Source organism: Cotesia glomerata, linkage group LG1 (genome assembly GCF_020080835.1).
Source record: "Cotesia glomerata isolate CgM1 linkage group LG1, MPM_Cglom_v2.3, whole genome shotgun sequence".
Taxonomy (NCBI): domain Eukaryota; kingdom Metazoa; phylum Arthropoda; class Insecta; order Hymenoptera; family Braconidae; genus Cotesia; species Cotesia glomerata.
The window spans coordinates 34,071,689-34,087,407 of NC_058158.1; the positions used below are offsets into that span (position 1 = coordinate 34,071,689).

Here is a 15,719-nt window from a genome sequence, read left to right on the forward strand (position 1 = left end):
CTCGATCCCTGATGAAAGCGAATCCCATCGCAGCCCTCGAAGCTGCCGGTAGTCCAAGTCTGGGAGCTCTATTGTTCCCAGATCACGCTTCTCCATCCAGGAGGACAAAAGCGGGGAATTGAATATCCTGCAAAGCACCACGGCATTCGCCCGACCGTAAGACAATCGTCCGCTAAATCGCTAGGGAGCTCGGCAAAATCGTGGTCGGATGTCCGTAGTTCTCTTCTTCTTATCTTACTACGACTACGCCTCAATCAGTCAACTCGAAATGACCTTTAATGGCTTTATTCTTATTCCATTTCTTTTACGGCTCATGGATCATCTACGGAAATTTCTCGGAGCTTGAACATCTTGTCTTTCAGAACAAGAAAAAAATTCTTGATCAATTCTTCATTGAATGTAATATAAACTATAAAAAATTGGGAGTAAATTTTTATTCATTTTCCAAAAATTACCGTACGAAATAAAAATTTTTGAAATTGTTCTCAGAGTGAATTGTACTCCAGAGAAATTAAATTAATTAAAAATGATCCATTCACTATAGTGTTTTTTTTTTTTTGCAGTGTACAATTAGTTAATAGACAATTTCTTAAGTATAAACATCTTTCATCAATTTGAACTCGCATTCTTTTGTGCTAAATTCCTCGATTGTGTTTATAATGCGAATGCCTCAACACTAGACTCTCCTTCCCTCGCACTTTGAGCGAAGAAGAGACAGAAATAGGAATAGAAGCATCTACTTGTCTAAAGTTAAGCGATTCTGCAAGGTGTGGGTGAACGCACAAGTTGGACGTTACGAAATTGCAGTCGGGCTGCGATGAAAGTTGCTGGCAAAGTTTGTGTCAGTGAGTTTAATACTAGCTGTACATGTATCTGTTTATATGTTTTCATGTACATGAATACACTGAATATTGTATAAACGTTGTGGTGATAATAGTGGTAGAGATGGAGGCGTTGTGATCCTGGTCTTTAACTAAATATAGACTAAGACGGTGAGAAAAATAAAGGTGACAAAGAAGTTGTCGGAGTTCATACCAACAACCCAAGATACCGAGTATTTATTCGACGACGAGAACAGAAACTGTTCTGAGATATCTCTTGTGGTTATAACCCAACTTCTCTACCAACTGTATTATAATCTTCTAAATTAAACTGTCATAATCTCTAAGTAATTATTATTTTATTCACCTTTCACCTTTTTTTTCCTTTTACAAGAAAATTGCTTCGTATGTTCTTGGTTGTTCTTTTCAAACATCAGAACTTTATGAGCTATTTCAAGGTTATGCATAGTAATTTTTGTTTTCTGATATTATATTGTTCCTTGTCGTAAAAAGAGCATCAATATCAGGAACTTTGATGAGTATGATGTAATTTGAAATTTTTCATCCAGATCGCTATAAAAAAATCTAATAAATTTATGATACTAAAATCAGCGAAACTTTGATAATTTTTTTAATTTTTACAACGAATAAACTTTAATCGTACTTGAAATTTTATTAAATTTCTACATAGGGAATTATTGTTGGATGTGTGATTAATTTGAGGGTAATATAAATTCAAATTCAGTTTTTTAATATTGATCATCACTCGTGAAAACTTTTCCACAAATCAGAAACCAAACAACTTATAAATTTTCCAAACTTTCTCTCGAAGATTTTTTCAAATTCTTTATTAAAAGACTCAAGCCAAAAAGCAAAGTCCTTCCCAAGTTGTGAATCTCCAAGGGATTAAAACTATTATTTGTCATAGTAAATTAAGCCCGCTCTAAATATGTGGCGTGACAGTCGCGTCAGCTCATCAGCTGCAGACTTAATTCCTCCAGGATTCAAATCTCGAAGCATTATCGACCTTCGGAATTATCGAGTGTCAGTCAGATCTTTTTAAGAAAGACACTTTTGTCGCTCAGGTCCAATACCAAGCCCTCCTCCAGCCAACAGATTTACTTTTAATGTATCGAACAACTCTGAGAATCTTTAATGGCAACCGACCCAAAGCACTTTACCCTCGACCACTCTTGCGCCAAAGTACAGCTATCTCTACAGTGATCCATCTTTTAAGGATGCTACTGAGCTTCCGCATCGATTCATCTTGCTTGAGTTACTTGCTCCTCTTACTCTGATTTTTATCACTCACTCTACTTACACTCTCAACTCACACATCTCTTATTTTACATACGAAGATCCTCGTCTTCTTGACGATTTCACGCCGCAACTTGAGCCTTTCATGCCACCGACGACAGCAGAGAGTCCCGGGTATTGGTTTTCAATTTGCATTCCACCGATACCCAACCATGCGTTATTCTACCGTGACTCAAAGCTACACGGCTAAAAGTCACTGCATAACTTCTATCCACTTAAATCTGATTCCTGATACTGAGCTTCAATGAGAAAGTCTTACGTCGCAGTTATTTCTTAACTAAGTTCTATATTACGCCATCGCGCACTCTTCTGCGCAGCGTCGGTATAAATAAAATAGAGTGGGAGAACTTTCTTGCTCAGTCGTAGCAATTTCTTTGGTTCTTAATAACATCAAATCCAAAATGGCAAATAAAAATTCTTCAACTGATAACGTTGATATGAATATTTGAAATTTGTCAACAATTATCATAAAACTTTTATCGCTTATTGATGGCTCGAATTAATCTTAAAGCACCGGCTTATCATTTATTTCATTTTTATCTTCCTTTTATTCAAACCAACCGTTAATATTTTACTAAATGGTGAATATTTGAATATTCACGAGCTAAGTTAAATTATTGGGTAATATTTAAACCGTAATCCCCGGTTCCACGTTAAGATATACACAATCAAAGGTAAAAAGTCGGGTCTTATAAAGAAAGGATTTATGCTGGGAATTTGTTTTAAATAATAAATAACGCATTTTCTACTTTGGTGATCCAACTTTGGGTCGAACAAGTGGACAGAATCCTCTTGGAAGCTTTTTTGTTACGAAAAAGCTCAAAGTCAATGCCATTAAAAACTTTAGTAATACTATACCAATACAAACTTTTCCTTACATTTCTTATTTCAAAATGTTTACTTTGCTTACAATTCTATATCAATAGTTTGTACTCTTGTAATTCTTTTTTGTAAAGCTTACTAACAGAAGATAAGTCCTCTAAGAAAAATTTACCGAAGTATTCTTTATTCTACTCACGAAAGTTTTTTATTTTTTTTTTTCCAATAGTTGGTTTATCCTTTCGATTTCCAAAACAAAAAAATATGTATCTTTTTTGTTTTGTTATAAATTCATTCCAACCTCAGATTTGATAAATTTATCTTTTATTCAAAATACAAATTACAAGTTTTTGAAATTTTACTTTTTTTCGTAAAATCTTTCCAGAATTTTTTGGATAAATAAATTATTCTAGCATGAAACAGTACAAAAAAAATTAGGAAAACGGTTGACCCTAAAGGCCATCCCTGCAACTTCCCGCTAATTCCGTTAATACCTGGCCGCTTTTTTGAGCTCTTCGAGCTCAAAAGTACAATCTGTGTGTTGTTTTAAGCTCTCCGAGCTCAAAAAGATACCTTTTCTATGCTTTTGAGCTCTTTGAGCTCAAAAGTCTGATAGAAGTTTCATGGAACACTATTTTTTGAATGTTCATACCGCAATAACTTTTGAATGAATGAACCGATTTTTACGCGGTTGGCGGCATTCTACGTAGTTTTTTAAGCCTTATAAATAATTTTTAAGTTTCAATTGGTCAAACTAGAAATTTCGGAGTAACTCTGAAAAAACACTTTTTTCGGTTTTCTTTCGTTCACGATATCTCTCGAACGAATCAACCGATTTTGACCAGCTTGGTGGCAATCGACGTGGTTTTATGATGTTAAGAGCTAATTAGTTTTTGGAATCGATCGGTAGAGCTGTTTGAAAGTTATTCCAAAAAATGTCGAAGTTATGTTGAAAAAATCCTTATTTCCAAATATTTCGTCGAGGATATCTCTCGAACTAATCAACCGATTTCCACGTTTTCGGCGGCAATCGACGCGGTTTTTTAACCTCTGAAATTATTCTATATCATCAAAAACGATCCGAGAAGAAATGACGAAGTTATGTGAAAAAAACAGTTTTTTCGGTTTTATTTCGTTCACGCTATCTCTCGAACGAATCAACCGATTTTGACCGGATTAGCGCCGATCGGCGTGGTTTTTTGACGTTAAGAGCTGATTAGTTTTTGAAATTGATCGATCGAGCCGTTTAAAAGATATTCCAAAAAAACCACTTTCAAAAATGACTTTTTTCTAATTTTTTTTGAGATTTTTCAAAATTTCTCAAAATCTATCGGTCCGAATCGGTTCAAATTCTCAGGAAATCTAAGTTTGGCGAAGCCCTTTTGAATGGCACCAACCGCGATGGAATCGGTTCAACCGTTCGAAAGTTATAAGTGATTCACACACACACACACACACACACACACACACACACACACACACACACACACACACACACACACACACACACACACACACACACACACACACACACACACACACACACACACACATACAGACATAGTGACAACCTCGCGGGGATAGTCAGGGAAGCTTCCTAGGACCTCAAAACGTCGAGATCTGATGAAAACTCGATTTTCGAAAAACGGGGTAAAACCAATAACTTCCCGATTTTTGAAAATTTTCAATTTTCTTAGCGGGAAGTTAGAAATAATGTAATGCAACACTTCCTCTCAGGTGAAATCACTGGCCCAAATGGTTTCAAAAATTTTAAATGCAAAAATTAAACTCTTGTTACAATTTTCAATTTGTCCTTGTGTATTTCATAAACATTAGATACAAATATCAATTAGGCTTTTTTGTTCCTAACTTTGAACAAAAGACTGAAGTATTTAAATGAGTATGTAAATCTCAAGGACTAATTTTCGTTTCCTTTGGTGGTTGCAAATAAACAAGATATTTTTTGTGTCGCGAATAAAAAAAGAAAATGCGTTCACAAAAGTAGAGTTTAATGGGATAAAATGAGATTGTATTTAATCAGTAGCTCTCTCTGTAGTATCAACGTGGCATGGAACATCGTTTAGATCTATTACAGCCGGATAGAACAAAGCCGATGAAAATGGATCTTGAAATTCAGCTATTGCCAACAAAACTGGGTTGATCAGTATGTCTGGCGCTGCGGCTTTGCAGAACGAAAAGCGGGAGCTGGTAGCAGTGAGAAAAATAAAACAAAGGGAGAAAACTCGCCGGTGAACATTGGAACGTATCTTCCACTTGGTCAAGCACTAAAGCCTCCACTCTGGAAATACTAAATGTATTTCATTTATCCACATATTTTTTGTTTAAATAATATTTTTTGCTCGCTGTACGTCCGTGCGTTATTCCGCGGAAAAACAAATCGGAATTACGAACTAACAGATTAAACAACACAACTTTTTTTTTCATCCAAGCTGTCTGCACCGACCACACTGCTGTAAACACTCAAGATTTTTATTTTATAAACTCACTTAAATGTGGATTAATCGGATTACATGCTTGCATAAGTTAATATATGGATATAAGCTGGGAATTCACGTGTAACACCGAGTATCAAGTATAGCCGTACCGACGGACGATCCACGTTCCGATGATCGTTGGTACCCTGCTCAGTCTGCATCATCAAACTCTCTCTAGCTAAGCTAATTAATCTAGGCCCATCAAACGAGCAGATCGCTAGCTGCACCACGTCCGTTTCACTGCAGATGACAAATTACCTTGATGCCCGCAGCTAAATGCCGGTACCCACTGCTCCAGCCCTTCCACCAAGTTATATAACCGCCTACACGAGAATAGTAACCTAACCTAACTGTATCATCATCATCATCATCATCATCAGCATCAGCAACAGCATCGCCATCAGCATCACAATCACCGCCTAAACACATGCTCTGCTGATACCATCTGCGCTCTGTTAAACTCTCTTTTTTCATATTTTGAGCTTTGTTATCATTAAAGTTATTTTATGGCAGTGTTTAGAATATTATTATGAGTAAATGATGATGATCATATTATACTAAGCCGATTTAGAACCTGCTTTGCCAAAATTAGGCATTGTTAAATATTTTTAAATGGTCATTTCAGCCTGCATATCTGAATTAAAAAGTAATTTATTGTAGTTTAGAAAAACATTCATTAGAATTTTTGATATTGTTTTTTTGAAGGTTGAAAATTGTTTTTTTAATCTATTAAAAAACTTTTCATTAATTTTGATAAATTTTTGTTGAAAAAATAATTTTGTTTTTAAAGTACATCATGTTTTATTTTGATTGAATAAATTTAAAGTTGAAAAATTGATTTTTGAATTAATTAAAAGACTCATTTATTAATTTTAATAATTGATTCTTGCCAAAAAAATTTCTTGTTAATTTGTACCAAAAACACCACTAGAAATTTGCGAGTAAAATTAATCAAATCAAAAACATCCGTATCCATAAACCATGAGGACAATAAAATTAAAAAAACTAAAAAAAAAAAAAAGCTATTGAATTACATTAGCCATTATTACCCTGTAATTTATTGAGTCGACTTGCGAAATATATTTGTAAAGCTCTTTCGTCGTCCCGCTCAAAGATTTATTGAGCAATATGTCCCGGCGTGTATAATAATCCGTGTTGTGTTAGCGTTTTTATATTTATATTTATTTTTCATTCCTATTTCTATTCATTTGAAGCCGCGGTAACGTTAATGTTAACTCTGGCACGAGTATGATTCACGATGCATCCTAATGCAAAGAAAATTACCATTCGAATGCTTTCTGTTGATATTGTTCACGCTATTTCACCCATCTGTAATTGAGAGTTGAGGATTTATTTACTTGCATTTGCTAGAATAAACTCGCTCATCTGCAAAAGCTAAATTATTTATCTGTGTTCCGAAAAGTTGTACAAACATAAAATTTTTATGTATAAATATATATAAATATTTTAAAATAAATATCCGAGTTGAAATATTGAAAAATTAAGCTGTGACGAAATGATGAATTACATTGTTTATTATTTTTTATTCAATCCAAGTACAAATATAAAATTGAATGCATTGAAAATTAAAAATAAACATACAGATTAAATATTAACTGAAAAAAAAGGTGAAGAATTTTTGTATTGCGATTTTTAAATAAAAATAAAATTTCATATTTTCAAAAAAAAAATAGCCATAAACTTTTTTTTACAAAGCACTTGAGTATTTACTGATACTTAAAAAAGTCGAATCAAAATGTAATGGATGTAAACATCAGCGTATTTAAAACTTTTAGATACTCATTATCGGTTTTTATGGATGAAGGTAGTTTTTATTTTCCGAGTTTTAGATTTTCTTGGGTCTCCTTTACACCAGCCCGAGTGGATGTGGATGAAAAAGGTAAAAATACGTAACAGCTGCTGCTGCCAGGCAATTTCCCTCAACGAGTGCCTTCGTGGCTCGACAACCGTACACTCTACTACTATTAAATAAATATATGTATGTATAGAAAAGAAGTATGCACGCTATTTCTTTCTTTCTTCCTCGTCATAGAAACCCCAGCGCTATCGATAAATTCTTGGGATACTTTTTTACAATTCACGGTATTTTTTACCGACACTAAAAATGCACATAATATCACCAATGTATTATTTTATAAGATCAGTTACCGATCTACATTTACATCCTCATTCTACATTTACTTTATTACCGAAACTTTCGTCGGATGAAGTACAACCATTTTCGGACTATAAAAAAATCCTAATGTCGAACTAGTGTTCAATTTTTTTGATTTTCGTAACTCATCTTCTTTAGTGTTATTATCTATTAAAACTTTTTAATCAGTTTTCAATGAAACTGTTTAAATAAAGATGTAAAAAAGTTTTCAAGTTTAAAATTATCGTAAATTTCTTTATGATCTTGTGTGAAAATTTTTCTCTGAATCATTTTTTTGTACAAGAAAAATTTAACTAAAAAGTAAATGTTTATATTTTTTTTTGAAAAAATGTTATAAAAATTTTCTAAGCCAAGTTGGAGGAAAATTTTTTTAAAAGTTTTTTTAATTGAAATATTAGTTTAAAATTATAATATAATTATTTTAGGATTCAAAGCATATTTTTAGCGAAGAAATAAATTTTTTTTTTCTAAACGAAACTCCCGAGTGAGCACTTGATGAAAAAAAATAAAAAAGCTCGAAATTTTGATGATTTAAATGAAAATCTTGATGTTAAAAATCCTCAAAGTAATATCTTGAGTACTTGCACGCAGAGTTGGTAAATAAATGTATGGAAATTTAGTGCTGTAATTACAAGTTTTCATAAATGTGAAAGAGAAGGTCGACTACTTTGCTGCTCGAGGGATTAAGTAAAGAGAAAATAGAAAAAAGTTGTTAAGTAAAGGGAAAAGGTATAAGGTAACTTAAACACTAAGTGTAGATGTAGTTGTGTTGTTTTCGCCAGCGGGCAAAGACCAAAGTTTCACCCTCACCCTTGGCCTCGCCCTCACCCTCATTTTCCTCGGCTTTTCGTGAGCCTCTTTAATTTATCGTTTAACATTTTCACCTTTTCACGATGACGTGCCAGTAGGAGGAGGCTCTGAGCCGAGCGAAAGGAACCTCTTCCTTCGTATCGTCTGCTCCTGGGGTTCAAGACCAACTAAATAAGAAAAACATTTAAGAACCCACCACGCGACCGCTAGAGGGCTTAATATTTCTTTCCTTCGAGAAACTCCATTTGTACTTCCTCTTTAATGCTGTTTCATTTGAATAAATTGATTGCGGAAATATTAACTCCCAGCGGGGTTATTATTTCTATGGACTTAAGGGGCAAGCTTAGATAAATATTAATTGTGATGCTTAAATAACTAAGAGTGATAAACTAAGAGTAATAACTAAGAGCGATGAGGTGTTTGTTGTTTCATTACTTTGGTTAATTTATTTATATGTTGTTTTTACTTAACTTTGTTTCGGCTTAACGCTTTTGTTTGCTTTGTTTGAAGAAGTAGGATTTAACGCAGTTGAAAGCTGGATTTTTGCGTTTGTAAAAAATTTTTAACTTCAGGGAATATATAAAAAATTTATGAAGGATAAAATATCTAAAATTTATGAATTATTTAATAATAAAAAAATGATTTTTTATCGTAAAGTTTCAAAATTACACTGTTAAAAAATTAAAATCTCAAACGTGAATAAAAAAAAATCTTCGAGGTTATTTTTGTTTGTTTGTTTATCTAGTAAATTCAAAGCATTTATTATGGACATTTTCCCGTAGGCTACCAGCAGTAACAGTGGTAATAAACGTCTTTATTATCCAACTAAAAGAGATGCAGTGTCTACTGCAGAATAATCTAAATGGAGATAATAAATTTAGATAATTCGAACTCAAACCGGCAACCACAAACTCAATAGCTCTGCAAAATTAATTCAATTGAAAGGTATGTTATTTTTTGAAAGATTAACCTTTTATTCTCAATACTTTAAATTGATTAAACCTGTTGAAACCATTTATGAAGTGGATCCTGTTAAATGTATCACAAACACTGGACCGTACGCAATAAAAGGACAGTTAAACAAATAGCCCGAAAACAGGGTTGTATATACGGTCAGAATGTAATGAGCGTGGAAGTTCACCGACGCCGCCGTGAGAGGTCACTGGGTCCACGATCCGGCGCCATTTGTCGCGTCACCGTCGGGCATTAAAGTCCAACGTGGTCTATTGTCAGTCGCGTAAATCCATCCGACGTGCAGTTTGTTTGGACTTAATTGGCTCGTCAGACATCGGATAGGCCAGGAGTTAGAAGCTAGAGCTACAATGCTGAATAATAATGATTACCGAGATAATAATAATTACTGCGATAATAATGATACGGGTAAGAAGATAGCTCAATTGCCGAAAATGATGGCTATAGATATTGTAGCTCATCGCTCACTGGGATAAGAGATTAGGATTAGGCTCTATGGTAGATTTGTCTTCATCTTAGAGTAATTTGTTATTATTTTTTTTAAACTGTCAAAATTATTTGTCAAAGGTTTGAATTAAAATTATAATTGAAGTATTTAAAATCTCATACTAAAAAAAATTGTAAAAATTATTTCAAAAAATTAGTGAAAATAATGAATTACAATTGATTTTTTTTCAGTATTCTAAATAATAAATTTTTTTGATATACCTGTATTTACACGGAAAGAAAAATATGGGAACTATTCCCATAATTTTATGGGAACAGTTCCCAGGCAATTATAGGAACTGCTCCCATGAATTATGGAAACTGTTCCCATAATTATGGGAAATTTTCCGATAATTCTGGGAAAATTTCCCATAATGATGGGAATGGTTCCCATAATGGTATAGGAATGGTTTCTATAATTATAGGAATGATTCCTATACAATTATAGGAACCATTCCCATAATATTATGGGAAATATTCCCATAATGATATAGTAATGGTTCCTATATCATTATGGGAACTATTCCCATAATGGTATAGGAAGGATTCCTAGAATATTATAAGAATCATTCCTATACCATTATGGGAATCATTCTCAAAATAAAATAAAGATAAAATCTTCGTGCGGAGTGAGTTCAAAATGATTTCTATAATATATACACGGAAAAAAAATTGGGGCAGCCACATGATTTTCATGTTGTAGGCAATCATAGTTAAAACAACAATAATAATTAAATAATAATAATAATAATAATCATAATAATAATAATAATAATAATCTATATTATTAAGAGAATAAGGAAAATTTTGTGGCCAGTGTATTTATGTGATAAAATGGGTTTTTGCTTGGAGTTGTGCCTTTTCAAGGTTTGATATCATTCTCACCAATAGTCAATTAATTATAATAAGAATTTAGACTGCATTCGAAAATGCTCTGTGTCTAGATACATAATGAAGAAATGACCTTGTATCTGGTAAACTATTGACATTCTTGAAGATATAAGCTCATCCCGATGTTACATTCATCAAGAGCTTTCATTTGAGTACCTATATGCATTTTTGATATATTTTCCATATATACATATATACAGAGTGTCCCAGAAGTAACGGACGCCATTGTAGCATCTGATAAACAAAATAATTCTGAGACGAAAAGTCCTTAGCTATTTTTTAATCAGACGCATAGATAATTAATTATTAATTAAAATAACCTCCTTTTATGCGTTAAAGAGAGAAGGCTAGTGTCAAGTCAAGTGCGTTCCAACGAAGACGCTTGCACGTGTGAATGTGTAAGTAAATATGTGTGACTACGTTAGCTATAGAAACTAGTTAGTCATACAGTTAGTTGTGTCTTTGTTTGGCACATACTTTACTGGACACTGGCGCTCTCTAACAAATAAAGAGACGTTATTTTTAATTAATAATTAATTATCTATGCGGTTAATTGAAAAATGGCTAAGGACTTTTCGTCTCAGAATTATTTTTTTCATCAGATGCTACAATGGCGTCCGTGACTTTTGGGACACCCTGTATAATATATATAAATATATAAAATATATAAAAAATTGATGTGGGTACTCAAATGAAAGGTCTCGATGAGTGTAACATCAATATGAGCTTATATCTTTAAAAATGTCAATAGTTCCCAAGATAAAAGGTCATTTCTCAATTATATGTTTAGAGATAGAGCATTTTCGAATGCAACCTAAATATCTATTATAAATTGACTATCATCATAAATTGAGTATCGACGAGAATGATATGAAACCTTAAAAAGGCACAAATTCATGTCAAGTCCTTTGCAATGACACTAAATTTCACTAAAAAATCGATTTCATCATGTGACTATCCAGCAGACAAAATTGTTCTTATTCTCTTAATAATATAAATTATTATTATGATTATTATTTAATCATTATTGTTGTTTTAATTATTATTGCCTGCCACATGAAAATCATGTTGCTGTCATATAAAAGTCATGTATCTTCCACAAGAATGTATCATGCGGCAGCCCCAATTTTTTTTTTCCATGTAGGATTTAAACCTATATGTTGTGGAAACCATTCCTATACTATTATGGGAATGGTTCCCATAAATTATGGAAACCATTCCTATAATAGTATAGGAATGATTCCTATAGCATTATGGAAACCATTCCCATAATATTATAGGAATAGTTCCCATAATGTTATGGGATTAGTTCCCATAATGATATAGGAACAGTTTCTATAATAGTATAGGAATTATTCCTATATCATTATGGGAACCATTCCCATAATGGTATAGGAATAGTTCCGATAATTTTCTTTCCGTGTAGTAAGAAAAATTAATGAGTAAGCTACAAAGCTTTTTCTAAAAGAGTTATTTTTATTGAATTAGTAAGTTATGGTAGGGATTCATTTTTAGTGGAATTACAAGACTAATAGACATGTACAGACATTAAGGGCTATTGATAATATATATATCAAGGGTACTTGAGAGATCCGAAGGATGCTTAGGTGAGCCGGTAATTGGGAACGATAGTTCTCAAGGGCCATATCACCAAATCGATGGATCGTGTGGTCGGTATCGTTGCCTACGGTATAGCACAATTGTGTAAGTGTGTGCATACGTGTGTAACGGCGAGAAAGGGGGCAAGGGTATCGAGTTCAGTCCGCCGATAGATACCAAAAGAGACAGCCGTTGCATTATCTCATCTACTAATTGTTACAAACTACCCGTCGCACACGCTATACCCGGCCGTTAATCTCTGGATCGTCTTTTACTTTCTCCTGACCCTCAGTCTGTCTGGGATCTTCGCCTAGATGACAGCCGATAACGACCGTCTCAAAATTGAGGCGACTTTTCATTTATTGGAACAAAAATAAAAGAATTTTTCAAGTATAAAAACGTTGTAGGTTGTTTTTATAATTAAAATAAATACCGCGAGTTTATGATTTTTCCCCGGTAATTATTATAATTAAGAAATAATTAGTAGTGGAGTAATAATTTAGTATTTCGCAGGTTAAACAAAAAATATTTGGAAAAAGGTGCTTGTAAATTTAATTAAAATTAAAAATTCTTGACAATTAGGGGAAAATTAAAAATAATAAATGTGGAAAAAAATGAGATCAGAGGGTGAAAACTCCGGTACTTGATATGGCCATAACTTTTAATTATCCTAACCTTCAGCGCGTATCAACGTACGTTACGGCTCAGACTCGAGAGTAGTAAACTTGGCGACGATTTTTACTCATTACTCGCTTCAGACAAATTTATTCCGCGCATGAACCTGTTATATGACTTTTAATATTTCTGTCTCGTCAGAAAATACATTCTGACATTTAGTTTTTTTTATTTCACGAGTTTAAATCTTCTAGCTTTCAATTTCTATTTTAGACTAAAGTGCGTCTCATTTTTTTTTTTTAATTCTCCAATTAAATTTTTTTTACATTTTACCATAAGATATTTTAAAAATATTCTAAATATTTTTAAATATCGATCAAAGATAATGTACTCTTGATTCAAGTAATTTTTTTTTCAGTGCGAAAACTTTTTTTAAAAGAATTATCAAATAATTAAAATAATTAACTTGTTTGTTTGCACGAAGAAAAGCATTAATTTTTTTTTTTGATGCTCTCATAAAATAAAATGAACATTTTAATGGCGCTAATTACTTAAAAAGAGCTTATTAAAAAAGTGGAAAAAGCATTGCTTAAAATAAGCAGACTTACCCTTCGACTGTTGCCATCCTTGGGATTAAGGTCGGACGCTACGGTTCCAAATATTGTCGGCTGTAACATAAACAAAAGAGAAAATAAATAAACATAAATTTATATTAAAAGACATTAATAACGTGGGGTAATAATTAACAATAATAATCAGCGGCGGACTCTCTGGACCCGTTCCTCACCGATCTCAGTTAATTTAGAATCGAACATGGGCAATAATTTTGGCGGAACAAACGCAGCGCCGACCTAATAAAGCAGACAGCGGGGGCCAGGTTAACGTTCTGCAGCTAGACTCCCTCGATGAGAAAGGGTGAGAGTGAGGGTGAGGCCAGCACTGGGGACAAGTCAACACAGGCATTATACCCACACACTCGGGCTCACATCACACAGAAGTGAGTGTAAACACAAGGGGTATTATGTGAGGCATTATGTACGCTACGTACGAGAAATTTATGCCATTGCCCGAGGTGTGGTTATACCTCGATACGCTTCCCTGAAGCATTGCCGAAAGCTAAATAGACGGACATATATATCCATATATAGGTATAAAGATGTTGAGACTTATTCTTTAAAACTTTTTAATTCTGTCGAAATAGTTGTCGTTTTTTCGTTTGCTTGTTGTGAGTGTGAGCGAGAGAAATATGAGATTTTATTGCTGGACTTTTTTATCCAATCAAACTTTAAATTGTTTGTCTTGTTTTAGTTAAAAAAGTTTTTCTTTAAAATTGCAAAATTATATATTTTATGTCCGTTTCTTTTTACCAATTATAGGATTTTTTTATTACAATTAAATTTGTTTGTGAAATTTAGACAAATTTTTGATAAAAAGTAATTAAAAAAAAATTTTTATTGACTTTTCAACTTCCCACTAAAAGTTATTGCGGTTTGAAAATTCAAAAAATAGTGTTCTATGAAACTTTTATCAGACTTTTGAGCTCAAAGCATAGAAAAGGTATCTTTTTGAGCTTGGAGAGCTCAAAACAACACATAGATTCTATTTTTGAGCTCGAAGAGCTCAAAAACTTTGTAGGTGCAATTTTAAGCACCCAGGTATTAACAGAATCAGCGGGAAGTTGCAGGGATGGCCTTTAGGGTCAACCGTTTTCCTAATTTTTTTTATTCAAAAGAAAAATAGTAAGTTAATAATTTTTTCCGAATTATAAAAATTTAATTATTCCTTTGTTTGATTAAATTTTTCATTGCCTATTTCGCCAGGTAATTCTTAGCATAAAAAAATAATAAACCATTTTTGTAATTAATGGGAAAGTGAAGTATTTAAAAGATAAGACTAAATTAAAATTCAAAATATATAATTTTATTTTTATAGGCAAAAAGGCAGTTTTATTGTTTCAGTTATTGTAGGATCGATAAATGAAGAAATGAAAATACGGAAGAAAATAATGTATCGTAATGGTAATAATCTTCTTATGTCAAGTATAAAAATGTACGATAATAAAATAGTAGTAAAGACTTTGTCGTAAAGCCCGTGACGTTTTGATACGCTATTGACAGCGAATCGCTGGTTGGTCCTTCGGACTCAGTGCCGTACTGCAGCGCGTTGGAAAATAAATTGAAAATTGGAAAAGGAAATGTGTGACTACAGTTACTGTCTATCGATCAGTGTATCATATATTGAATAAATTGTGTATTGTTGCTCGAAATAAACCGATGGAATCATAATTGGAAAATTCATTATTAATGTCTAATACGTAATGTCAGTCACGTAAAATCCGGCTTATTTCCCTCCCATGAAAATTAAATTACTGTCTTTGATTATTCATTTTTTTTATCATTTAGATTTTTGAATAAAATCAACAATTTAATTCCATAGAATAAAGTAGAGTGAAGTAAAGTACATATTTTTAGTTATTTTATGCTAAATCATGCACACACACACATGAATATGCAATGAATGATGAGTTTTGAATTCCAGTGCGCTCAGAAAGACAATAAATAATGGAAGAACAATTCGATCAAACTGTCACGCTTATCTTTACTATTCATCAAACTATATCAATAGAATTCGGTTTGGTGGGTTCGTTTTATATCTCTTTTTTTTTCTTTTCACTTGCGTATTTTTTTTATTACAATAACAATAACCATACCCACTCTT

General features: G+C 32.8%; 1 protein-coding gene across 2 annotated transcripts in view; it reads right to left on the reverse strand.

Moving 5' to 3' along the window:
• Positions 1 to 15,719, reverse strand: part of LOC123274987 — a 231,691-nt gene that overhangs the window by 101,193 nt on the left and 114,779 nt on the right. For both annotated transcript variants that reach the window (XM_044742834.1, XM_044742833.1), the window contains exon 4: positions 13,610 to 13,669. In XM_044742834.1, the coding sequence (XP_044598769.1) occupies positions 13,610 to 13,669 (60 nt within the window). The remainder of the gene's footprint in view (positions 1 to 13,609; positions 13,670 to 15,719) is intronic.